Here is a 27,486-nt window from a genome sequence, read left to right as displayed (position 1 = left end):
TGATGTTGGTAAATAATAACACAATTTTCATTTTTTTGGGTAACCATTTCTTTAAATAGGAGACCCTGGTGAAAAAAACAGCATATGCTAGTAGGTATGTTTTGATGCTGATTTATGCTGGTCCTTGATCAGCAACATGACCAGCTAAGGACCAGCATAAACCAGTAAAGGACCAGCTTAAACCAGCATCAAAACATACCTAACCAGCATTCCAGCATCAAAACATACCTACCAGCGTATGCTGTTTTTTTTCACAAGGGACAAGGGATGCTTGTAAAATAATTAAATGCACATACAAAATTAGTGTGTGTCAAATCTTTTACATTCTTTTTCTGTTCATGGAGAACTAACACTGAGGAAATAATACCAAAAAGAATATGCTAACTAAAATAGGAGATGAAACTTAAATCTAGTAAAAATCAGTTTTCACGTTTTATACAAATATTCTGAATCGAACCTCCTGGAGGCGCGCGTAGCCTACCACAAGTTAAGAACGATAAATCTTGTGCAATACTGCCACCTACCTTTCGTGGAAAGAATGTTTAAATATAAAGTTGTCAGGGCAACCAAAAACGCAACAAGGGAAAAGTCTCTTCAAACTGGTTCATCCGAGCAGCTTTACTCTTTCTGACCCATCTGGAAGGTTTAGGGCTATAGATCATTCAGTTCTAAAAACCAATACTTTACAAACGCTCTGGGCAAGATAGCTATTGTAGATAAACAGACAGAGGTTTTAAACTACCCAGGACAAACGTGGGCCTGCAGAAGCTTGCGATTTCACTTAAGGGAACGCAGATTTTCATTGATCTAACGTTAAATAGTTATTTGCAGTAGGAGCAACATGTCCTCACCTGAATCGTCAACACACAGTAAGACATGCAGATTTCATACATGGGTGATTTATTTATGAGCAGGCAGTAAGAATTGATACGTTAAATTATTGGTGTATTTTGGCAAATAATTTTACGTATTTACACAATTCTAACGTGATTAACGTGAATCCGCAGAGAACTGAGTAGAAAGATATTTGCATATCTTGACTGTTGAAGGATCCTAAGAAATAGCCTATATTATATTAGCAATGATTAGGCTAGCGTTGTAACTGGTTGGGAGAATACACAGAAAATTTAATTCGCTCTGTATAAAACTATATATAGTGTCAATGCCCTTGTGGTCATATGTGTGTTTGTCCGATTTAGAAAGCAGTGATGAAGTGAACCCTTTCAAAATCTCTGAACACAACGATCTTTTCCAGATGAGGAGCAAAGAAAAATCTCAGAGGAAGCTGGTTTGTATCCTTTAATACACTGATACAATACATGCCTTTTAAAGATGTGCGACGTGTAATGAGGACGTATTAAACATTCAGAATAGTGAACGAAAATGGTAATTCTGATATTGAATACTGAATATTGCATCTAATGCACTTACTTGAAGATGTGCTGAAGATGTTAAAGATGTGCTCTGAAGTCATTAGCACAAGCTCCAACACTAAAACAAAATTTGTCCAACAGGAATATAAACACAAAATACATACATACATACACAATTATCAAAAAAAAAAAAAAAAAAAAAAAAAAAAAAAAGAAAGAAATTCTGCACTCTGTTATGGCAGGAGCACCAAAGTAAGTTGGCTTTACCTGTCCATGAGAAGATGACATTTGCAGGCAGAACAAGGGCAGGACAAACCAGACTGAGGAAGGAACTGAAAGAGGAGAGTAACATACCGGTCACACATACTCATGGACAGCTCCAAATGGCGCCTGCATGGAGGGTATCTATGAAAGGTGAGCCACACCATACATCTTGTGCATCAATCATGGGTGATTCTGTCAAATCCACCAAATTTCAGAAACTTTCCTGACTCTAATTTTTAATTTTGTTTTTTTGATTTTTTTCTCAGAAGAAAGTCAAACATAAATTGTTGAATGTCATGGAAGTGTATTTACTGAGTAATTTACTGGGGGGTATTTATGATTTTAGAAAGATGGCAGCATCATTATTTTTACACAGAGGTTGGTGAGTCAGTTAGTAAAATCTGTTCATCATTAAACATCATTGTTGCAAAGCATTTTTTTCCCAACGTTTGCATGGCTGTAACTCAAGAAGTATGAAATATATATTCATATTCTTTTAGATTGTGGTTCTTAACAAACATTTCTTTTTATTTTTTAGGGCCCTGTCTGGTTAATTTCCACAGATATTGGGATCTTAGTGTGGCTCCAAAAGAAAATTGTTAAATTGTACACTTTTTAGTGGTTAAAAACCAAATGCAGGTCACTTTGCATGCAGTTAATTTTCTTTTAAAGAAGGTCAGAAGAACAAATATTGAAATTAGAACACACAAGAAGTGCTTTTTCCCATATTTAAACTGTCAACATTGACATATAATGCAACAAAGATTGCTAAAGTCAACAGATTCTACTTGTAAAACTAACAATGTCTGGGTAAACATGTGGCTGAGTTGAAATGGAATGACCCACATATAAACCTACAGTAAGACTAAAGTAAAGCCTAAAAGTACTGTTGTTATTTTGATTTTCTTAGACCCTAATATTGATAAAGGAGGCATGAATGAATATGTCACAAAGAAACGTGAGCTCTTCTTACTGGAGGTAAGATGCCATTTTGTTTTTCTAGTTTTCAGCCACTAGCCAGGTAGACATTTGATGAATGTCTTCTTTGTATCCATTGTGATTTGTCTTTACTAATCTTGCCCTCTATTCTTCTGTGTATTATTCTGCACACACACTCTCTGTCACCTTTTTTAGTATTCTCTGGCAGTAAAGAAAGGAGAGATTCAGCTACTGGAGCAAATGGCTGCAGAAGAAGAGGCAAAATTGACAAGGGCTGAGAAGTTCTTGGAAGATGACGCCATCTTGTTTGAGGAATTCTTAAAAGAAAATGACAAGAATTCGGTGGAGGCTATCAAAATGTACCAGTCATACAAACTTTACTTATAAAACATAAATAAAAAGTACAAGTACTGTCATTACAGTTGTGTTGCTACCTTAAAGTACAATGCTTGAGGTCAAATTTAAAAGATTTTTAAAAATTTATATAAATGCAGAATGTGTTGCCTGCATATTTCTTATGTGTAATAAACCTTCAAATACTGTTCAGTGCTGAGCAGGAGACCAAGGCGAAGCTGGAGAAAGTAGCTGAGATCAAGAAGATAACTTCTAAAATGGTGGCAATCAAGAGGTATAAACGAATTGTATGATTAGAGGTTTTCCATAATCCTTTCAACAGTATTGTTGATCTTTTTTCTCCCCTGACCCTTGCATTGTAGTGACATCTCCAAGTATGAGGACATCCTGAAGGAGTATAAAAAGTATAAAGAGTTTCTGCTGATGCTGTCGCCCCCAGAATGGCAGGAGAAACAGAGATCCAAGAGCAGGCACTCTACTGACTCAACGAATGCTGAGAAGGATGAAAAACAGACAGAAAAAATCAAAAAGAACAAAGAACGAAAAACAGCAGAAGGCAGCAAGCGTATGTTGGCAACTTTAAAATCTTTTCAAAATGGCATGTTTCTTTAACAACAAAGTGCAAAGTATAAAATTCATAGAAGACACTGGTCTAAATGTTACATTTTGTCATATTTACTAAGGGTTTTTAACAGATTGCCTTGTTTTCTTTTATTTAAATGTATTCAAACACATGTAGGTGGAGAAAAACGAGTGGCTCGTGGTTTTTTATCCTCTAGGGAGGCCAGGGGTTCATCTCGACAAAGTGTGAAGTCCAGCCAACAGAGCAGCAAAATGTATATACAAACCATAACATTTAGTGCATTTCTTTGCATGTTTTCGATGACTTATTTATAATACTTTGTTTTCACTTTAGATCTACCCCTGGAAATGACAGCTCGGATTATGAGGTTAATATCGACATTCTGTTGAATGAAGTAGCTAATTTATTATCCATTTACATTTATATGTATTGGTGTAAACTGTAACATATATGTATATATTATGCCTAAACCTGCTAACCAAAAAAAATGTAGTTGTCAGGTATCAGGGTTTGGCTGGATATCATGGTCCTGTTAGCCTCTGCTGGTAAATGCCGTAACAACATCATCTGCCAGCAAAAAGCAGCTTTCTCCATTAATGGCTATTCAGGCAGCATATATATTGCTGTATGTGCTTTTTCAGTGCCCGATTCGCTCTCTTTTTTAAGAGCTTATAAATGTGTGAGCTTACACTGTAGGTCAATGTTTTTATTTTTTCTATTCATTTATTAATAAAATATCTGCTATTTACATTCATAATTAATTGAATACATTCCTTCTATGTTTAAAAAAAATAGATTTTTGGAAAGTTGCTTATGCTTAACGTCAGCAACTAACAGTTTTCTTTTTCCTATAGACTTCCTTGTTTGAAATGACCACTGTGATGTCTCTTTCAGGAGGACCCAGAAATGTTCTTCAAAGAACCTCAGGATCTATTAAACCTAATGACTGAGCTGGAAGAGCAGAACCTTTCCCTCATCCAAAACACTAGAGAGACAGAAGAGGCTTTGGAGGAGTTCAGACAGAATGCTGAACTGACTCGCAAGAACATGTGTGTACCTGTGTGCACCAGCACTGATTTTTTTTTTTTTTTTTAAGATTTATTCCAGTAAAAAATGCTATTTTTTGTTTGTATATATACAGGGAGTCTGAGTCAAAGCAGCTAAAAGAGCAGATTGATATAATGACAGACACCATTCAGAGGGAGAAAGAGAGAGCAGCAGATCTGGAAATGAAAGCCAAACTGTTCAGCTTTGGACAGTACAAACCAGAGGACCAGGTAAGAAGAAATAAACTGTGTGTGTTTACTTTGTCATTTTTTTTTATAACTTGCATTGACAAATAAATTGCCTGTTGAACAATTAATCATGTTTTCTTCAAATTCTGAACAATAATTAAAATAAGCTTTACCACCTGTCTGCAGCAGTCTGCTGTTATAAAATATGCAGCGTTAATCATATTTAATACTTAATTAATCTTACATGTTATGGTAAGATCTGATCTGATGCATAATGAGTTACTAAAAGTGTCTACACTCAATTGTAGTGTTGCTCTACAAACTCCCAAGATGACAACCAATGGAGAACAGTAATTCGAACTGTTCATTTAATTCAGTTTGATTAAAGGTAGTGAGGGCACTGTCAGGTTAATGAACTTGATGACCCAGATCCAAAAAATTATGGCTGTGGTCCTCAAGGAAACGATTGCCCTGAGGTAGGAGAATGATACAAACTGCCACAAATTACTTATTACTGTACATAGACAGGTACAGCCCTGGAGTCAAGATTTGACTGTTGACTGTTAATTTTAGATTTAAAGGTGTAAATTTAAAACTTAAAAACACAGCTAAACACTAGGCATTTGCAAGTCAATTCAAGATACCATCTTAACAGATTCAAAACATTATAATTAAAATGTAGGAAGCTTCTAGCAACTTGTAAAACATGCTATACATCCAACTACATGTTGGCAGTAACTATAAAAACAATATCGTTTTTAGTTTTGCTGCCCTTGCGCGTACAGCCGAGTCTTGTATCAAAGGCATTAAATGCTTGTCCAAAGTACTTTTTTCCCTTCTAAATTCTAATAAAACATAAGCGCTACTTATTTCTTCTAAAAACAAGCTGCTCAGTTACAATCTTTGCACTGATAAATCATCGAACAGTAACTTGTCATTTGAAAAACACAGTACGTAAAATACAGTGCCATGCGAAAGTATTCATACCCTTTCATGTTTTTCATGTTTTGTTATGTTGCAGCCTTATGTTAAATTGCTTTAAATAACTTTTTTTCCACATCAGCCTACACTCCATACACCATAATGACAAAGCAAAAAACAGGTTTGTAACAACTTTGCAAATTTATTAGAAATAAAAAACTGAAATTGTTCCATTGCATAAGTATTCATACTCTTTTCTGGGACACTTGAAATGTAGCTCAGGAGCATTCATATCACTTGTAGATGCTACTACACTTTGAGTGGAATTAACCTGTACCAAATTCATTTGAATGAGTATGATTTGTAAAGGCACATACCTCTCAGCTAAAAATGCATATCAGAGCGAAAACCAAGCCCTGTGGTCAAAAAAACTGCCTGTAGAGCTCAGAGACAGGATTGCATCAAGCCACACATCTGGGGAAGAGTTCAGAAAAAATTCTGCTGCATTGAAGGTTCACAGAAGCGTGTAGCCTTCATTGTCCATAATGGACGAAGTTTGGAGCAACTAGGACTCTTACTAAAGCTGGCCTCCTGGCCAAACTGAGCAAGTGATGGAGAAGGGTCTTGGTTATACTGGTGACCAAGAAGCTGATGGTCACTCTAGATGAGCTCCATGATGATATATGCAGATGGTTATATGCAACACTCCACCAATCCGGTCTTTATGGTGGTGTGGCCGAACTCAATCCTCTCCTCAGTGAAGAGCCATGAAAATCCACTTGGAATTTGCAAGCAAGCACCTAAAGAACTTTCACATTCTGAGAAACAAGATTCTCTGGTCTGATAAACCTGAATTCTAAGCATCTTGTTTGAAGGAAACCAAGCACTGCTCATCACCTGAAAAGTACCAAAAGTAAAGTGTGCTGGTAGCAGCCTCATGCTGTGGGGCTGTTTTTCAGAGGCAGGAACTGAGGGACTCGTCAGAGTAAAAAGAAATCTCAATACACCAAAATATTGAGAGAGCCTTGATAAAAACCCAGTCCAGAGCATTCAGAACCTCAGACTGGGCAGAAGGTTCACCTTCCAACAGGAAAATGACCCTAAGCACACAACAAGTGTGGCTTACAGACAATTCTGTAAATGTCCTTGAGTGACCCAGCCACAGCCTGGGCTTAAACCCAATCAAACATTTCTTCATGCAGATGTGCAAAGCTTGTCCATCATACCAAAAAGACTTGAGGTTGTAAAGGTGCTTTAACTAAGTACCATGTTAAGGGTATTAGTCCTTATGCAATTTACTTTAAGGTTTTTACTTATAATAATTTGCTAAGTTGCCACAATTCTGTTTTGTGCTTTGTCATTATAGTGTATAGAGTGTAGACTGATGTTGAAAAAAAAAGCAGTTTAACATAAGGCTGCAACTACAACCAATGAAGGGATATGAATACTTTTGCAAGGCACTGTATCTAGTGACCTGAGAATATAAGTACTTGCACTTTGTCCTCAGGACAAGACTCTTGACACACTGAGCCATAAGGTGGAGGAGGTGTACCACTGCTGTGTGGGGGAAACTGAGGCGAACCTGACCACTTTGCAGATGCTGACAGCCATTGAGGAAAAATTGGGGGAGCTTCTGGAAAATGCAGATATGATTCCAAAAGACCAAATGAGTATAGCTGAACGTGCCAAAGAGAAAGAGAGGAGAATGAGGTGACCACGTCCAGATCTACATTTACATATAATCTACATTAAACCAGCAACAGAATCATCTTTGTCTAGTCTGTTCTTCAACTTCTTTTTACTGTTTAGGCTGCGTGATGAGAAGATATATTTGCAGATGAAACAACAAGAGGAAAGACAGAAAAAAGCCCTGGAAAGATCTCAGGCTGAGATTAAGAAAACTGTAAGAAAAAAGCAAAAAAACTTAAGTAAACTCATATTGCAGTTATTTGTCACTGTTAAATGGGTCATTTTTTTTTTTTCACAATTATGAGCAGTTACCGCCCTCTCTTCTATGTAAAAGAAAATAATAATAAATAAATAAATAAAAATTACTCAGTTTAAGCAGTACCCAGCCAACACTATGTACCATCTGCCATGACATCAGAGCAAGTCAGAAAACACTCAGGTTTCTAATGGGCATGCATCAAGCGGAATTTGGGTCTGTGCAATGCAGAATGAATGATAACTTTGTCATAACAGTTTCAATTAATTTCTTCAATAGGAAATGCTTTCACAATAGATCAAGCTATTTTATCTCAAATGATCTTTTATTTTATGATATAATCTCTTTAAATGACTTTGACATGATGTTGCTCAACAAACAAGTAGGAGTGAGAACATGTCTTCTGCTTTCTTTTAGTCCGTCAAGAAGCTTATGCCACGGTCTCAGCCTCCTGTCCGCAAACGTCAGATAAACAAAAACACTGAAGCTACGGACCGGGAGAATGAAGAGTTCCTGTATTTCTTGGGTTAAAATGAACATGTTGATAATTGCTTGACTATAATTAGAATTAATTAATTTCTGAAGATAGTAGGCAACATCAAGTATATTTTAATTTTTTGTTTTTGCAAGGTTTAAATTTTGATTTTAAAAAGGAAGTGAATATAAATGAATGTATGAATCATGAACCTGCAAAAATTTGTGAAACTCATAAAAGATATTTGCTGACACAAACTGGAGCCATAAGTTTGATTTAAATGTAAAATTTTATTAACCTGATCTGAAGTAAACCAAACCTAATAAATACATTTCAACGGCATCATTTTAAAAAAGTAGAACAAACTTCTTTTTCACAAACATGAAACATAACTATATCTGCACTTTACAAAGCCATACAAAAATAGGCATCAAAACAACTTTTATAGCGGTGAATCAGGGAAATAAATTAAGGTCAAATCAGACTAGATATAAACAGTTCATGGCAATCATGACAAACAGTTAGATTTTCATAGACCGATAGTATTTATTCTAGTTAAGAGACAGATCAGTGATGATGTTCACTGCCATTTATCTTTTGTGTGCTCACAAATCATTATACTGAAATATGGACTTTTGAAAAATCAAGCAAGTCACATGATCAAAATTAAACAACTAAATGTGCTTTGTTTTTGGTCAAATCAGCTTTCTGTATGAGAAACAGTACTACTCTGTTTTCATGTATTAAACATGAATGCAGTGATTTACTTAAACTAGATAATGATAAAACCAGTGGAGGCACTGAGAAAAGGTACAAGATCATCAGAGAAAGAGAATGAGAGACAAAGGGGAGACAGTCTGACATAGACTCTCTTTGAGTAGCAATTCCTGTTTACATCATCACTCCAAGTCTTGTAGGTTGATGGTGCTCCCAGTGAATTGGGAGTTATCAGATCCATTTTCATCTTCAGCCATGACTGTAGGTTCCTACAAGTGATGATATTTAGATTAGTTTATAAGATACTGTGTAAAACAGTAACAATTACTAAATCTACAAAGATTATGAGGCATAGTTGTTGTATGAACCTGTAGGATGTTGACAGGCAAATCCACCGTGAGCTGAGAGTGTGAACATGAGGTCTGTGAACTCAACTGGAAAGCCAAGTCTCCATCAGCAGCAGGGTCATCCTACAACAAAGACACTCAAATCAATGTACTGAACTGAAGTGAAAAGTGAAAACGCTTTTAAATTCTTTTTTCATCATCTCACCTGCAACAGCTGAATCTGTACAAATTGTGTGCCTGCCACCGGATCCCGGATGGGTAGCTCACTATTTCCTGTAGCAGCTCCTTCTCCAAAATGAGCACCTGAAGAAGTTGGCAGAGCAGAGCTGGTGCCCTTTGATCCTTTAGTCTTTCTTTGGCCAGTCTCTGAGGCACATGTGGAAGAGCCTGGACCTTTCTGTTTCCTCCTCTTGGCGAGCTGAATGGCCCTGTAGTCTGTGCGTGCTGATCCACTGCTTTCCTAATGGAAGAACAACACATTTAGACTTCTAGGTTAAGCCACCTTGTTTTAAAAGTATTGAAGAATGAACATTTAACTAAATGGTCAGGCTATTTTACAGCTATCAGTTTCAGAATGTTCAGGATCAACTGTTTACTACTAACCATAACGGGGCAGGGAGTGACTGAGGGCAACTCTGTTATTTTCTGGCCACTGTAGGATCCACTGTGGCTGGGGAACACAAACTGACACATCCCCTTACTGGCATCTGACTGAGCCATGACCTCCACCCTGCTCAACAAGGGCCCGACCGCTGTCTCACTGCCTGGCAGGTCAGCCTTTGCCTGCGGAGAGAGTAATCCTGGTACTGGGGTTGCTGCCAGAGCCATGGAGGAGAGCGGGGTGGAGAGAGAAGGAACGAGAGAGGAACTGAGTGCTGGCTGAAGAGCCGAGGTCAGTGAGGAAAGAGACTGAGTGAGCGATGAAGAAAGAGATGGCGTAAGAGTAGATGGTGATTCTACAGTCAAGGGATTGCAGGAATTCAGAGGGTGGAGTTGTTCTGAAGATGAAGTACTTTGAATAGTCAGAGCAGTTAGAGGTCCCAGCTCTTCTGGGTTGACTGTTTGCACATCATCCAAATGCAATGTGGCATGGGGCAAAACCCCTCCACCACCTCCAGCGCCCAATCCTGTGTCTAATACATGTACGCCCATATCTTGCCCAGCTGCTAAAATGAGAGGATCCACAGTTTTTGCACTGGTAAGGGCCGAGCCAACTGATGCGGGATCTATTGTGAGGATCCCGGTGTTAACCAGAGGCATGTCCATGGAGAAGGATCCTGCACCGGTACTGCCTTCACTCCCTACAGAGACAGCGGTGGTCCCAGGACATGCAGGGATGCTGGAGAATAAAGACGACAAGTCCAGACTGCTAAGTTCTGCTCCTGCAGGTCCTGATGGGGCACTGACAGCCTGTGATGTGCTTGTCAGCTCACTGCTGGGGGTGAGAGTGGCAGTGTCGTCCAACTGACTTAACACATCTGCAGAAAGAAGAACAGAACATCATCAGTATTACAGGATATGCAAAATTAAAACCCAGGACTAGATTTATGTTTGGGGTTGTCAAGAGAAATTACCAGAATGACTTTTTGCCGTAAGCTAACTAGCAACACTAAAGACTAACCTGATTTTCTTCCACAAAACAAAAAAGAGGTTCTACAATATCAACTCTGCTTATTATTATACAATTAAATTATGCAGTATTTTTTACTTTGTTCTATGTGCGGGTAAGTGGTCACAATTTTTGTTTTTAGATGAACTAAAGGCCAGTGTCTTGCTACATAATATGTGACCTTGGACCACAAAACTGGTTATAAGCAGCACAAGGTAAAGTTGCAGCAATATCCAAGAATACACTGTATGGGACAAAATTACAGATTTTTCTTTAATGGCAAAGAAGTTGTGTGTGTGTGTGTGTGTACCTGGGCTGAGGTTGTGGTGTTTAAGCATGTGTGTCTTGAGACTGCTGCGTGATGAAAAGTGTTTGGTGCAACCAGCAACAGGACAGCGACTCCTCAGACTGACTCCATCCTGCTTGTGCTTCTTAGAATGGATGTAGAGACTACTCCGAGCTGAAAACTTTGCATTGCAACCTGTATATTCACATACAAAACATTTATAACATTAAATCTGAAATAATAGTGTGAACATACATCGATGATAGTCACCATGAAAATATTACATATTGAAAGTGATAGAGAATCTTAAAAATTAAGCATAAATGACAAACCTACTGCACAATTCAAAACAAATCTTTTTAGCTGATTAACTAATCTGCTAAACTGTCAGAGATATGTAACTGTATAGGCCCATTTGCACCAATCCTGAATATTGCACACACACACAAAAAAAAGCTGCCAATGAAAACTTGACCCTAAGCCTAAATCTTAATGACTGCCATATATAGAGCTGCTGCAGTTGCACTAATTCATTAAAAGCAGTCTGCTCTTGTACTTAAATGCTGACCTTCTACAGGGCATTCAAATGGCTTGGTACCCAGGTGTGTGATACTGTGGCCCTTCAGGTGCTCAGCCCTTGTGAATGATTTCCCGCATCCTTCCTCTGGACATGCAAACCGTCTGTCATCATCATGCTTCCTGTAAATGAAGATCAACACCTAATGAATCATTTCCACTAGCAGGTTGATGCTGCTTTGAAACAATATGTACTTTGAAATTAAAAGTTTCAGTTATGTTTTTGCCTCTTATTTTGAAAGAGACAGGAAGCAATAGAAGCAGAGAGGGGAGTAGGACAAGGAAAGGTCTACAATACTCTGGTCGTCCTAAGCACTGCTGGTTATATCAGAGTGCTGTTTACGTGGCTATGGATTATGACTTCAAATGACAAAATTTCAAGTATTCAGCACACACTGTTACTGTACCTTTATTGTGTTGGGCACCAGGGTCTACAAGTTTTAGCATTTTAAAGGAAATTGTGATTATTGTTAATACTATTAACTATAGTTAATGGTTAAACATTCATAAAAATTATTTCCAATTACAAAAAACTTGCAGCAATAGAGTAATAGGATATACAGTGAATGTGCATTCATGTGTGGATATAAGAGGAACAAACCTCTGCTTCTTACCGTTTGTGCCTGAGTAATTTGGACATGCTTGTGAAAGTCCAACCACAGGAATCTGAATCACAAACAAACGGTCTTTCACCTGGGAAGAAAAAAATGAGAGAGCAATGTTAGAAAACTGAAGAAATATTGCTTTATTCCAAGTATCTGCTCATTTGTTCACCTGTGTGACTACGGAGGTGTATTTTAAGCCGGCAGGCCTTGTCATATCGCTTGTCACAGCCAGGATAGGTGCAGGTGAACTGAGCCATTTCTCTGAAGTGAGTTCTGTTGTGGGAGAACAGGGCGCTGAAAGTGATGAAGGTCTTCTCACATCCTGAGGAGGCACAGAAACACCACAATCAGGTTGGGATTACTATCTGCATTACAACTTTGGCTCAGAAATTGGTTAAGATATCAACTCAACTTACCTGGGAACTCACACTTATGTGGTCTCTCTGGTTCAAAGTGTGTTCTTTGATGATTACTGAGTCTCGTGGCGGTGCGAAACCTCTCACTGCATACTTCACAGATAAATGCATTCTCCTGGTCATGTGCTTTAACATGAGCTTTAAGATTGTAGACTGTGGTGAAACGGCGACCACAGTTTTCCCATTCGCATTTATAAGGTCGCACTTTGTCATGAGACTGCAGGTGGCGTTTCAGTTTGTATGACGTTGTGAAGGACCAATCACAGCCCTCCACTGTACACTTGAAGGGACGCTGGTCCTCTGTGTGAAGAACCAAGTGGATTTTGAGATTTTGCCGGGTATCAAAGGTGCTGGAACAGCCAGGTTGTGGACATCTATACTTTACTACTGAACCTTTCTTCGTCAAACCTGACACAGTTAATAAGTTTATTGGCTGTAGTTCTTCACAAGTAATTGGTTTGCTTTTTGAATTTTGGCAAATACTACTATCATCTTCAATAGCACAAACGGTTCCTTCTTCTTGCTTAATTGATGAGCAAGAGTCTAAAGTAACACCCATTTCTGATAGCGAACAGTCATCAGCTAGAGTCAACTCTGAATCACTGCTGGCGAATCTGGCTTTAGGCTCATCTTGTAGACTTGAGGTAACATTGCTAATTTTCCCAATGGATTTACTTCCCCCATCATAATTGAGCAGTACAAGATCTTCATTGTCTTTCATTCCCAAATGTTCTTTTAAGCTTATCATACCATCCTCCTTGTAAGCGTAGCCCTCTGGTGGTGTGGCTAGGGTCAATATTCCATTTTCAATAGTCACAATGATACTCTGATTGTTAATCATGATGGTCCCAGAGAATGTTTCATGCACAGGTATTGAAGTCCCATCAGGACCACAGTCCCCATTACTGCTAGACTCTTGATTTGCATAATCCATGATATTCATTTCTGCCATTTCAGTAGCAACCCTGTTCTCTGGTACAAATGCAGGGCTATTATTTTTTGTGACACAGTGCATCAGTTCTTCTGCTGAATGTTCAACTAAATTATTGCTGAGCATTTCTACAGTAGAGACCTTTGGCGTTTGCCTGTTCCCAGTATAGTCTTCTGATAATATTGGGTCCCTATTCTCTGCCACAAGACAGATTTCATGCCTAACAGTTTGGTCTGTCGTCTCAGATCTGGAATTTAAATTACTGTGACTAGACAAATGTACCGATTTTGATGTTCTGTTTAAGTTTTCATCTGAATCTACTGGGGAACCGAGAGTCTTTGACTTGGGTGAAGACGATCCATTCTCTTCAGCTTTGTATGGAAAGCTCATTTGTCGTTCTTTGCTGTCATCTTCTTTATGCACTATGTTAAAAACAACGTAAAGTTCCTCTGGACTCTTGCTTGAAGAGGTAGAGGTGTTGCTGAGAATCCTCTCTGTCGTGTGTCTTTGTTCACAGGTCTCTGTGTCCAAAAGAGGAAGCGCCATTTGCAGATCGTTGTCATCATGCTCATCTGCCCTCTCAAACTCGGAAGGCAGCAACTCTAATTCATTAAACGCCTTTTGTTTGGACGCATTCACGTCACCGAGTTCTGCATCTGCGGACTGAACATCATATTTCTTATCGTGGTTGTTTTGAAGAGACAAAACGCAGCCGCTGCCATTTTCCGCAACTCGAAGCGGTGAGGATCTGGCCCGGTTGTTGTTGTTGGCGTCACTTTCTAAACCCAGCGATCCCGAAAGACCCGAGATCGCATTTTCAGTCAGCCGTGTTCTCGCATTAATCCCAGAAGCTGTTGTCTGCTGAGAGAATGTCGTGTGGAGCGGGGCGCCATGTTGGTACTGAGTGTTTTTGGTGTCAGTAAGCCCCTGGATTTCCATCTTGGTGTCCCTGTAGCAGCAGCTCTTGAAAGCTCCGCCCTTCACATATGAGTGCCCAATCTTGATAGGACGGTATAGAGATTACGTCATACCAAACACATTTTTCAAGATCCTTAATTCGATTAAATTCAGAGTAATAATAATAATAAAAGAACAGAGAGCAATTGAACTCCCCAACTTTAAACTTTGCTCGTTGGTATAACATGATTATTTATCTTACTGGCAAGTGAGATAAATAAACTGATTTGCTGGTTTTTGCTGATTTAATCTGTTCTCCTAGCCTGTCCATTTTCCTGTATTAGCCTGTATTTTTTCCTTTACTCCAAAAACAGTTCTTGCAAATGACTTAAATGATCAATGCACCTTATGTTAAATACTGTATAGTAATTAGTTAGTATACTTAACTTGCTAATGTGCATTACTGCTAGCTAATTTACTGCAAGATTTTCATTTAAGATAGTTTAACATGTAATCTCTGTTAGGTTAGGTTTCTTGCTACACAAATCTTTGCCGTTCTTGCCACAGAAATAGCATTAAATCCTGCATAAATGCAGAACAGTGCTAGACAAAGAGCTTTTTCTCAACAAAAAGAAAAAGCTAAATCTGAATGCAGTCATAGGTTTAAAACACTGGGTCCTATTCATTCTTGAATTTAAATTCCTAAAAACGGACACTATATGAGGAATTTATTATGGTTTAGAAGATATTTACAAAATACCATTCGATTTTATTCTTAGGGTAACACTTTATTTTAAGGTCCAATTCTTGCCATTAACAGACCATTAACAATGACTTTTGCCTCAATAAACTACTAATTTGCTGCTTATTAATAGTTAGTAAGGTAGTTGTTAAGTTTAGGTATTGGGCAGGATTAAGGATGTAGAATATGGTCATGCAGAATATGTGCTTTATCAGTACTAAGAAACATCCAATATGCTAGTAATATGCATGTTAATAAGCATCTAGTTAACAGTGAGAATTGGTCCCTATACTAAAGTATTACCATTCTTAGCCTGGCCAACCACACTTCGTTTGATAAAGGTACATTTCACTTGAATCAAGTGCATTTGAATTAGTGTGCGTCCCAGTTATATCTTTTTGTCATTTGATTGATGTCATTTGTTTTTCAATGGATGGGAATTCATTGTCTTGATCTGGAAAAGCTTTGAAGTTATTATAAATAAAGCATGGTTCTTTTCTTAGACATATTTCACTGTTAACACTCTGAAATAAGACTTCCGCTCACTAAAGAATGTGTATGCATGTGATGCATTGGATGTCCCTGTACCTTGACCATCTCTGTTTAAGTCACACCCTAAAAACAATTTTGCAAAGATAAAAATATAGTCTTAAACACTGCTTTGCATTTGGAGCAATAAAGACAAATAAGGCAGGTCTAATGCAGAGTGAACAAATGATTTGCAGTTGCACTTTGTAATTGTCCTTTCACAAAAAAAATAAATCACACCTCAATGTGAACAAACATTTGAACATTTTATTATCTTTGAATCAGGATAGATGAAGATTATGTCTTAAGTAACTAATCAAGAAAAACAGAGAAGATGAACTTTGGCATGTTATTTTCTCAAAAAAAAAAGGAGGAACACAAAGGCATCTGCTAATTTGTCTGTCAGGCTTCTCACTGAATTGCATCCTTCATATTCTCTTTTTGTGATCCTGTTGCTGTGTGAGGCTCCATTACATCTTCAGAAGTGGTGCCAAAAACTACTGCCGTTCTTTTGAGAACAAAAACGCCAGCATGCAGTCCCCCCACATTCACCCAAACAGTGTGCGATTTTCGCCACAGCCCCTCCATCTGTGACAATGCCTGCAAAAAATGGTTAAAAGAGTTAGGCCATCATGGGGAGAAGTGGACTTTCGGCATTACACAATGATTTGTAATATGGTTAAACTATGGTTAAAAGTCCCATGAAACTCATTAATAATCATTGTATTTCCATTCCAAAAAGATTTTAATGAATCACATTTTGAACTATGAATGATAAGAACTCACAGTAGCCATACCTTCAAGAAGCATTTTTTATCCTGTGTCAGTAGTACAGCTCTTCCCGTACCAGGTTTACAAACTCGAGCCATTTCTCGAAGACATAAAGGGTATAATTCCCAGTTCTTCTTCTTGGATCCCATTCTTCAACACACACACACACACACACACACACAATTTAATTAATTATTAATATAACGTTACTGTAATAGGATAATTACTTGCAATAATAAACTGGCATAGTTCTAAAATTTTATGGCTCCAGATATCTGTTAGTACCTTTTTCCAAAAGGCATGTCAGTAATGATGATATCCACTGAACTGCTTCTCATTGGTAGATTGCACAAGTCCCACTGAACAATGTCTAAGGGCAAGCCTGGAGAGCTACAAATACAACATGAGACACTGAGAGCATTTGAACAGGGTGCAAAAAAATAAAATCAATAAATAAAATACAAGATGGTATATTTTATATGCATGTTGTTAATATCTTGCGATGTTATATTTCCCCCATGTAGAACGTATGTAGAAGTATATTTCCCCCATGTAGAAGTATACTTTTATTAAGAACAATACACATTAATATGTAGAGATGTATAATTCTGCCAGTTTAAGCCAAAATTGGTTATTTTTTAATCTGTTTAACTAAAAAGCACATTTAATAAGCATTAAATAAAAATAATTACAGATAAAACAAATCAAAACACAAACCCAAGCTAGCTTTATGAATAAGTGTGGGCAACGCATTTTCATTTGATATTATCATACATTAATATTACACAAGTAAACTTTACCAACATCACATTTTCCCCTCTTATGTATTTATTTTTACTTGAGGCATTTTTTTAATTTTTTTTGCACAGCTACTTTCAACAGATCAAGTAGTATATAAATAGTACTAAAACAACATTGTTGCAAAGCTTCCTTACCTTCCACCATCATGTGTTCTCTTTAGAATGTGCTTGATATTATTGACTGATCGGCTGACTGCTGTGCCATTGTTGTCTCCAGCTACAAAGAACGATTTCTGCCATTCCATAACTCCCTGATGAAAAAAAAAAAAACAACAAAAAAAAAAACATATAATTTACCTCTACTACCTCTACTTTCTACGACACAGAAACATATAGACTGAACATTTATGCCCGGTTTCACATACAAGGCTTAAGGCTAGTCCCAGACTAAAATGCATGTTTGAGCTGTCTGAACTAAAAATATCTTGCTCTCTGGCGTATCTTAAAATATGTCAGTGCCATTGTTCTGTCTCAAGATGCACACCTGTAACATTTTCTTCTAAGCCATTTTTATAAAAGCTGCTTAAATATCTTAATTTAACTAAGGCCTAGTCCTGGCTTAAGATAAGCACCATCTGTGAAACCGGGCCTTAGCAGTTTAATCAATTTTACAAACCTCCAAAGGTATTGCTCCAGTTCCACACATGGGATCTACAATCACATCTGACACCTGTGGCTTGCAAAGTCTGAAATATAAAAAAATAATCAAAGAAACATTATTGTTTGTTAGCTTTCTTTCTTGCATTTCCTTCAATCTATAACTATAACAGGTGTTTTTTTTTTATTAAAAAAATGCATAAATATCACTAAGAGTTCATGTTTTGTTGGGTCACACAATTGGCAAGAAACATTTCTTATTATCCAAGATAAAAATAGTTGTGCTACTTAATATTTTTGTGGAAACTGTGACACACTACAATTTAAAAGTTTAGGATTTTAATTACTAAAAAAATTTCAACAGGGATGCATTACATTGATCAAAAGTGACAGTAAAGATATTTAAAATGGTATAAAGGATTCCTATTTTAAATAAAAGCTGTACTTTTCAACTTTATATTTATCAAAGAATCCTAAAAATGTATTAGAATGATTTGTAAAGGATCATGCGACACTGAAGTCAGGTGTAATGGCTGCTGAAAATTCAGCTTTGTAATCCTAGAGATAAATTATATTCAAAATATAATCAAATAGAAAACAGTTCTTTTAAAATGTAATATTTCACAATATTGCAGTTTGACGCTATTTAAAATAAATGCAGCCTTGGTGAACATAAGAGACTTCTTTTAAAATCATTAACTGTTGACCGCTAGTGTACTTTCAGAATAATATTACAGTTTGTTATATTGTAGTATTCACTATATAAATAATAATATATTTGTACGAATTAGCCACCTCGTAAAATATGTACAAACTGGTAGTGAGATAGCATAGGAATGTTGCTTACCTAAGCATGCCATAAGCTAGCGTAGAACGTAAAGTGGTGGGGCCAAAGTGAGTGATGTTTCTCCTATGTAGACTCTCCACTGTGAGAGCAATACCAACAACAACTTCATTATTATGGATATTCAACAGCACCTAGTAGATAAGAGAGAAACACATGTAACATTTGTTACATCCACTTTCTTTGTTTTACTGAACTAGTTTTATTACTTTACACAACACCACACTGGACTGCAATACACACACACACACACACACACACACATATATCAATCTATCTATATAATGTGTGTGTGTATTTATATAGTAAAAAAGAACATTTTTTTTTTGTTCTAAGAATATTTTACAAACCATTTTTAAGGTCACAACCAACTCCTAAATCTGTGAAAAGTTAGGAGCGGCCAAGGGCACCGCTAAATCATCACTAAGGCCAAATCACGCCAACAATCCTAAAATGTCTGCTGCCAGCAACCCACCTCAAAACAAACATTTTAAGACGATTTTACGATAATTTCCCATTAATTGTGTCCTTCATGTACAAGTTACGCAAGAGGTCACAGCCATTCTTGCATCCAGTTTGGTTTTCTTTTGTTTGCATGTCTTGCAGTCAGCCATGATTATTCCTGCCTGTGAAATAAAAGGCTGCTTATATGCATATTGTTTATGAAACAGACATGTTAGAGGCTGACAATTGGCTGAACATTAGTGACACTTTTTAAAACTTGAAACATTTTAAAAACTTTATTTGAATAAGCCAAGATTTTTATTTTAAAATCTTTATTTGAATATGGCAGCACCCTATCAGTAAGACCCTATCCCCTATCAACCAAACGCTTTAAGCTTTGCTGATATCCATAGCAATGAGGTCAACACCACCCTCTCTCTTAGCTTAAGTTTTCCCTCCATTTCTTAGTAACAGTTGTTCTTAGCAGCTTCGTGAATAGGTTCCAAGATGAAACTCTTATCTAAGAATTTTTACTGCTTTTTAGAACACAGTGATAAGATAACATGTTTTGTGGATACAGTCCCTGAGCTTTACCTCAACATCAAATTTAGTCATATCTGCTTTCCACTGAAAGAATTCTTGCACAGCTCCTCCAAAGTCTCGTGCAGCATCATTTGAGGTGAAGCAGTGTTTCTCTCCAGCTCTGTTGCATGTTACTCGAAACTTAAGAGGCGCCACCCCTGAAACCTGATCCTGGATATCAGAGTGTTTTTCTTCCTCAGAGTCATTTTCTGGCTGAGAAGAAACATCTTTTTGGCCTTCCTTCACTTCTAGACCCTTGAGATCTACCCCGAGTTCTTCTGGATCTGATGGGACATTATCAGTAGACTTGGTGCTAACATTACCGCACTGATCAGATTTTGTGGGGTTATGTCTTTTCCGACGTCCTTTCTTCTTTTTTATAGAATTGTTCAACTTCCAGACTTCTAAGGCATTGGTCCAAGGCAGCTTGGCGGCCAGCTCTTGCCAATCCAATTGCACTTCCTCCTGTTACGTAAGCATTAAACAGTAAATGATTTACAGTGCTAAAATTATATATTAGAAGTAACAAATTTCCATTGAACAACTGTTTCAGTTAATCTCATAAATTAATATTAAATCTGGTGGAGTTTGACTGGAAGGCACATTATTGAGAAATGCATAGTTTTTTTTCCCAGAACTTTGTTATGAGTTATCTAGAGGCCATTTGGTATGGTCTACATGCTTCCTTATGTTTTACATAAATTTGCATAACAAATTTACATGAGTTTGGCATCTTTGTTTTTTCCCAATTTTCAAGCATTGTTTTATTAATGAAACCACCAAAAAATAAAAAATAAATAAATAAAAAGCACTTGCAAAGAGGTATTATACAAACAACAATAACTACTAAAATATTCTACATACCTTTGTGGTTTTGAAGTGGTAATCTTCATATTCTTTTACCACAACAAACAAATTGTCTAGAGACTTCAGCTGATGTACCTTTAGATATAAATTAATAAATATGAAAATCACATGACAATTTGAAGGTGAACAGACAGTGCTGCATTCACACAAGATGTTGCAAACCAATATGACTTCTTCATGAAACACAAAAGTAGACATTTTAAAAAGTTGTACCGGTCATTTATTTTCATGCAATTACAAAAAAAAAAGGTCGGAGGCTTTTGAGCTTAAAAGGATGCATAAGCATCATAAAATTATCATACATTTCTTTTGACACAAGTATTGTCTAGTAAAACCATACTTTAAGTTCCAGAACTCAGAACCTCCTACCTAGTGCTAAAAAAAACCCCAAACAAACAAAAAAAAACCCAAAAGCAATCTAGGGGGGAGAATTTAAAAAAGGTATACGTCCAGATGTGTTGTTTGCCTTCACTCTCAAAAAATGCACAAAAATAACCAAAGTAAGGTACTGATGCAAGGTACAAAGTTGTCCCTTTCAGGCGACAACTGACAAGCTACTGTACATTTAAAGGATACATTTTTGCACATTTTTCAAATAATGAAATTTTTCATTTTTAGGGTGCATTACAATGAGCTGTAAGTCAAGTTAACAGATCAAGCCATGTCTCATGCAGTTTGGTCCATTCCATTGAAGGAACACATCAGACTAAAATTTTCAATCACTTTACTGAGTAAACAGATCACTTGTGCATTATTATTTATTTATTTAATACAAAGACTTAATGCTTATGTCCTCAAGATGATGGAGCGCAACAGTCAGGTTACGGACATAAAAATCCTTTTCATTTTCTCCACAATGGAATTGACAGGTGTACCGGGAGCTCCGATGTTATCACTGACTTAACATAGAATGTGAGCTCTGCTTGTTTTTTGATCATTTTTAAAAATCGTATTACGTTGCTTGCAAAGTCTAATGGGACTGTAGTTGATTCCCTCAATAAAGACAGTAAGTAGGACATACCGTCTTGTACCTTTATTTTTTGCTTCAAATAAATGTTTGCAATGTTGTGATTCACCTCATAGCTGGTTGGTTTTGTTTATGGCTTATAACTAACCATGTAAAAAAAAATAAAAAAATAAAAAAAAAATAAAAGAAAGAAAAGACAGAAAACACACTTATTTTAATCACACTAAATAGGTTTATTTAAAGATTTCTGTCTGTGCTTGCTGAAAAATACAGTGTCATATATCGTTCACTACCCAAAAGCGCCGCAGCACTATGCTGCATGCCAACTTTTAGTGGCACATGTTACACTGAAAACCGGATGTTCCACTACTGGCATATGCCGATGACTTCTGTACGTCTATGCCATGCCACTGATGTTAATAACCTATCCAAATAGACACTTGCTGATTTCAGAGCCTCACGTTACAAAATGTCTGCTCATGTGAAACAAACGAGAGGACGACTGACCTTAAAAAGCTTATCTGTTGTTATATCAAAATAAATTCTTCCTCTGTTTTTGCTGACTTTAGCAGTGGCCTCGAGCTTCTCCTGGACCTCCTCCGCTGCAGTGAGCTCAAATCCTGTCGGAACAGTCGCTCCGATTGTGACAGTCTGATCAAGCTCCTGCATTATCAACCCCAGATACACTGCAATAAAGCAAATGAATACAAATACAACCGACACTGCCACTGGTAGAGTTTTTCTAATACGTTTTAAATTATTTTAGACATCGACTAACAACGTTTACCAACAATTTAACAAAATCAAGCTTGTTCTCCCTTCACCTGCTGCTAAGCTATGTGAGCATTTGAAGTCATTCGTTCAGGTGATTGGCCTTACAGATCTGTACAACTACAGTACACCATCAACATAGCTAAACACCGGGAAATAAAATAAGCAAAAGAAGTTAACGCTACCTCCGTCTTCTTCTTGTATCGTTAAACAACGGTTCGTAAACGGACATTTGTGCATTATCGCCACCTACTGCTAACATGGACCAAAGATCATTTCCCCTCGAGACCAACTAGGGTTCAGACATTTTAAGTTTTTGTTTTTTGATAAAATTCAAATAATAAATCATATTACAAATCATAAAATGATTCCATAAACTGTAACAAAGAGAAATATCATTATAAATCCCGTACAATACAAGTCACAAATATAGTTACAAATAACTACTAAAAGCTTAATCAGACACCTTCCAACTTGTCAATAAGTGATAAAAATGCATAAACTGTAACCAATAATAATAATAATAATAATAATAAGAAGAAGAAGAATAAATATAAATATAAATATAAATAAATTCTATATGAATCCAGTACAATACTATCAAAATTACAAATAGATACAAATAACAACTCAAATGCAAATTACATCAGGCAGACCACTTAGTGCCTATAGGGGGATTTTATCAGCTATATAGTTGACGGGATTTTGGATGCATTTTACACCATTACAATTCCTAAGTTCCCCCACAGAATCCCTGCCACTAATATAAATTTAGAGGGTGAGAGAAGATTTGGCTGACAGACCCTCAACCCCTTGATAATTGACAAGAGAACAAACCTACACAAATGCTTTAGTCAGATCCACCTCCCATAATACACCTCGACTGTGGCAACTCAACTGCACCTAACCTACGCTTCAATGCTGCACAAAACTAATTTAAAAAAAAGGGAAAAAATGTAAATAATATATCAACTCCATAGTAGGAGCCAAGAGCAGGCATTCCTGAAGCTCTTCCTTCCTGCAATGGTCAATTCCAACTGGGTCAACACACCTGTCTGTAATTATCAAGTGTACTTGATGATCTTAATTAGCTGGTTCAGGTGTTTTTTGACTAGTGTTGGAGCTAAACTTTGCAGAAAAGCAGGAAGATCTCCAGGAACAGGAGTGAAACTCCAAGGCATTTTATTTTAAAATAATTGCATGGGTTCCGCCAGTAGTGGGCACTCATGCAATGAAAGCAATGACTAGTGGTCCAGTGGTAAAGACACTGTTAGTCCTTCTGAGGCTTCCAAGCTAGACTCTTTCTCAACACTGAATGCTGTAATGAGACATCAGTGTGGTATCTGTAATTATCTGTATGATTATGGCCCTACAGTTATGGTCATACTGCAATTACGGTGAATTGCTAACACTGTAATACTTTTTTTTTTCCATTACTGCTGCTATAACAGTAATGTATAATTAAAGACTTCTAAAACCTTCTAAGACCATCTGAGATTTTTCTTTCAAATGGGCTTTTTTATCAGGCTCCTATGGAAATATCATTGGGCATTTTTGAAAGGCATTCAGTAACTTACTAATAACCTTTTCTTTGCCTTTATGGAAAAATTACTAAACCTATATTAGACTGAAAAAAAAAATCCTCATGTAAAAGAAAAAAATATCGGAGGTTTTTGCATCTGAAGTCTTCAATTATTTTTTTTTTTTTTTTTTTTTTTGTAACTGTAGTATTGTGATACTAATAAAAAAAAATGGAATGAATGTAAATGAGTTGATTAATGAGAACCATACAACAACTGTATGTGGTCTCCCAGGGGTTTACATCATGGGCAAGTTAGCATTATGTGATTAATTTACAACAAAACAAAAGAAAAGAAGAAGTTGCTAATGGGAAGGACATAAAAATTGGAAGTGGAACTGTATTGTCATCAATCATTGTTTTATATTCATTAATCCTCCACCCTTTGACTTGCATTCCAACCTGAAAAAAAATTATTCTTGTTTAGGATTGAGGTGACCAGTTTAAATTAATTTAGTTTGAATGTGCTTACCATTACTAGATAGTGTCAGGTTTTAATTGTAATATAACAAAAAATTAGAAAATATATGAGATTCCAGGGATTATCTACAGTGATTTTATGTTATTTGTAAATTAATTACATATTATGTGCCTGGGATCTGTTATTAAAACATAAAGTGTTGCACATTTTATTGGTGCAGAAATGCTTGTATTTCTAAAAAACATTTACATCTGCTTTTTATCACTTAATTAGAAGCACTGCAATAGCAACATTTTATTGTGTGTTATATAACAACTACTAATCAGACATTTGGAAGTTTAATTTAAAGCGCAAAATATGCAAAATATTTAAATAAAGCTCTGTAAAAACTTTACCTAGATTTTTACATCACTGTTTTGTAAGTTTATCTTATAAAGTTCTACACACACTTGTGATCTTCATGCCCATCTGAATAGTTGGGCCAAATACAGAAAATATATCATGTTCTCATTACTCATTGTTGAGTCTCGTCCCTGCCTGTGTGTTAGGCTGCGATAGTGTGTTATGTGATTTGTGTGTCTCTTTGATTCCTTCTTCTTCCTCAAATAAATGTAGATCCTGAGCTATTGTCTAACGCCTATCTGTGACAACACACGCTCAAATGCAAAGTCTTGTGAAAGGCCCAGAGACTGCGAGTTTGCAGGTTCTGCCTGGTTTGTTCTGGAGAGTTTAGTTCAATCCCTAATCAAACATGCCTGAAAAATCAAACCAGTTTTCAGAATTACTTGACAGTTACATGGTTCGATTAGGGACAGAGCTAAATTCTGAAGGATTGTGTCCCTTCTAGACCCATGATCAGATTTTAATACAAAATGTGATGACCAAATGAGCAGTTGGGTAAAACAGGGGCAACAATCAACAACAACAAAGTCTTTTAAAATAATTTTGTTACCCTTTACTCTTTACAACTTTGTTGCAGAAGATTTTTAAAGAAGAATTCTTTTTATTTAATATCACTGAAATTTATTTGAAAAGCTATTACTTGAAAAGTGATTAAGCTATTAAGTAATAAGCTATTAAAAGTAATAAGCCTATTTAAAAAGTTAATAGAGTTGTCAGAAATGGTACCACTAGGGCCAGACCAATATTGCTAAAACAAACAAACAAACAAACATAACAGCATACTATCTTGGGGGATTTGGAGTCACACTGTATTTAAATAAAGAATGAAAAAGAATAACGTCCTCAACGTATTTGACCAGTTAGAAACTACTTCCGGGTCGCCTCTCATGGAACCGATGCTTTTCGCTAGTTTCCCTTCTAGTGATTCATTTCTGTATACGAAACCTTTTCACTTTGAAAAGCTGTTGCAGCGCGATATGCCGACTGTGAAAAGGGCCAGTAAATTGCAAAGCACTAATTTATAAATGGACATCATTTTAAACTACAAACAAAGCGACTGTCCTGTGCAATCAAAAATAATCGGAATGTCATAATCATTTTTACTTTACTTCACTTTTTATTTTTTTATATATATATATTTTTTGTACCTTAAACCGAGTAAATCACACAGTGGACATTGTGGTCAGCGTGCGAATTTGCGTTGTTCATAATCTTCCAAGCTGGATAAACTTTTTCCAAGCACAAAAGCAGAGTAGCGTGGAGAGAAGGTAAGTGAATTACACATGTGTGCGCTGTAATAATGCTTATGTAAATGTTTTACACTATAGACTGGTGTAGAAATTCGTACATCGTGTCGTTGGATTCATGTTGAAGAGAAGGTAATTTGTTTTAAAGTTACTCGTTCCGGTTGTGAATGGGCTTTAAAGAAAGTGGCTATGCTCTAATGGGACCTAAAAGCCACGAGACTCTTCAAGGACTTTAAATAGTAGATGATTTACCTTTTGATTACACGAATAGTGCATTAAAAGTATTGCGTGTTGTCCTCTTCTCAGAATAGATTTAAGGCAGGCCATGAATATACCAAAGGTTAGAATGCAAAATAGCAAAATTTTGTTTGGGAAACGCTGTAATGTGTCTTTTTGCTAAATATTGTTGTTCTTGAAGATGCAACTTTGTTTAGAGGTGTTATACAAAGATATACAATATTGCATGTAAGTGAAGAAGTGATCTGAGATTATATAAATATGCATAATCTAAAGTTACTTTATTTTAAACATATTTATTATTTTATTTTTTTAGCACTAGCATTTCGGATGATATATCTTTACCACAAACTAAAACATATTTACCACAAACTAAAAATCTTTTTAATCAAAACAATTCATTCCTATTCACCTATTCGCACCAGGGAAGAAATTATGTTATTTTATCACTTATTATGACAGAACAGACTCATAACATTAAAAAAAAAAAAAAAAAAAAATCGTTCATTAATTTATTTTTATTAGGAAAATAAGAAGGTAGTTTTGTATTCTGTATCTGGACATATTTGCTGCTACACATGATAGTCTATTCGATGGTGCTAAAATATCATATCTGTTTTGGCAATTGGCAAAAAAAAAAAAGAGAATTGGTGAGGTTGTTGTCCTGTTAGGGGACAGCTTGCACTGATGATATCTGTCAATCTCCCTCTGCACTGATCATCCACTCTGTGTCCAGCTAATGTCATAACTCTTCCTCGAGCCACAGGGGTCCTACGCATCCTTTTTACATTTGGCATTTTCATTTTTCAGTTGTGAATAACGACTGAAATTTACTGAATTGTTTTTACACAAAGCTATCAAAAGATTCTGAATATAGGGCATGAGTTGTATGGACCATATTTATGATATCTTTATTGTGCTTTTATGTAATTTTGGACAGACCTAATCCCTTTTCACTTTAATTATAAGAACACTACAAAGAACAATATACTTAAAATATTACCATAATTTGTTTCCTAGAAAAGAAACTGGTTTTGGAACAACATGAGAGTGTGTAAATGACAGAATTTCCGTTCTTGCATGGGTAAACTATTTGTGGTTTTGGGGTGGGACTAGATATAGACCAAAAAAAGGTGACAATGTAAACTAAATTTTGCATGAAATCTAAATTCACTCTATCAAATTTGTAAAATCAAGTTATTGATTTTATTGTG

General features: G+C 36.4%; 4 protein-coding genes across 8 annotated transcripts in view; 2 read left to right on the top strand and 2 right to left on the bottom strand.

Moving 5' to 3' along the window:
• The first annotated feature begins 550 nt into the window (after positions 1-550).
• cfap100 (cilia and flagella associated protein 100) lies at positions 551-8,403 on the top strand. Of its 2 annotated transcripts, none has more exons than XM_051112501.1 (14): positions 551-869; positions 1,256-1,288; positions 1,616-1,787; positions 2,548-2,615; positions 2,772-2,935; positions 3,124-3,204; positions 3,293-3,495; positions 3,670-3,766; positions 3,847-3,880; positions 4,408-4,562; positions 4,655-4,790; positions 7,177-7,379; positions 7,479-7,572; positions 8,032-8,403. In XM_051112501.1, the coding sequence occupies exons 2-14, from the start codon at positions 1,256-1,258 to the stop codon at positions 8,143-8,145; spliced, it is 1,554 nt and encodes a 517-aa protein (XP_050968458.1). In that variant the 5' UTR covers positions 551-869; the 3' UTR covers positions 8,146-8,403. The 2 variants fall into 2 exon arrangements, with proteins under 2 accessions (XP_050968458.1, XP_050968457.1); XM_051112500.1 differs by having other exon boundaries at positions 1,200-1,288.
• Positions 8,404-8,634: 231 nt separating this feature from the next.
• si:dkey-156n14.3 (zinc finger protein ZXDC) lies at positions 8,635-14,555 on the bottom strand. The gene is made up of 9 exons (XM_051112499.1): positions 12,646-14,555; positions 12,399-12,551; positions 12,239-12,317; positions 11,617-11,747; positions 11,073-11,243; positions 9,757-10,631; positions 9,359-9,613; positions 9,175-9,276; positions 8,635-9,075 (listed from the first exon to the last, which is right to left on the bottom strand). The coding sequence occupies exons 1-9, from the start codon at positions 14,513-14,515 to the stop codon at positions 8,989-8,991; spliced, it is 3,723 nt and encodes a 1,240-aa protein (XP_050968456.1). The 5' UTR covers positions 14,516-14,555; the 3' UTR covers positions 8,635-8,988.
• A 1,435-nt stretch (positions 14,556-15,990) lies between these two features.
• On the bottom strand, positions 15,991-23,409 carry thumpd3 (THUMP domain containing 3). Of its 4 annotated transcripts, none has more exons than XM_051113467.1 (10): positions 23,224-23,409; positions 22,123-22,301; positions 20,646-20,723; positions 19,794-20,246; positions 18,759-18,889; positions 17,931-18,000; positions 17,450-17,565; positions 16,800-16,904; positions 16,541-16,664; positions 15,991-16,343 (listed from the first exon to the last, which is right to left on the bottom strand). In XM_051113467.1, the coding sequence occupies exons 2-10, from the start codon at positions 22,282-22,284 to the stop codon at positions 16,155-16,157; spliced, it is 1,428 nt and encodes a 475-aa protein (XP_050969424.1). In that variant the 5' UTR covers positions 22,285-22,301; positions 23,224-23,409; the 3' UTR covers positions 15,991-16,154. The 4 variants fall into 4 exon arrangements, with proteins under 4 accessions (XP_050969424.1, XP_050969422.1, XP_050969425.1 ...); XM_051113465.1 differs by having other exon boundaries at positions 23,228-23,409; XM_051113468.1 differs by lacking the exon at positions 23,224-23,409 and adding an exon at positions 22,572-22,625.
• A 2,306-nt stretch (positions 23,410-25,715) lies between these two features.
• The window catches only part of plxnb1b (plexin b1b), a 56,210-nt gene continuing 54,439 nt past the window's right edge, over positions 25,716-27,486 (top strand). Inside the window, 1 exon segment of the mRNA XM_051112425.1 lies at positions 25,716-26,056. The gene's annotated coding sequence lies outside the window, so the exon portion shown is untranslated.

This window comes from Labeo rohita, chromosome 6, assembly GCF_022985175.1.
Source record: "Labeo rohita strain BAU-BD-2019 chromosome 6, IGBB_LRoh.1.0, whole genome shotgun sequence".
Lineage (NCBI taxonomy): Eukaryota > Metazoa > Chordata > Actinopteri > Cypriniformes > Cyprinidae > Labeo > Labeo rohita.
This window is presented reverse-complemented; position numbering and strand designations above follow the sequence as displayed.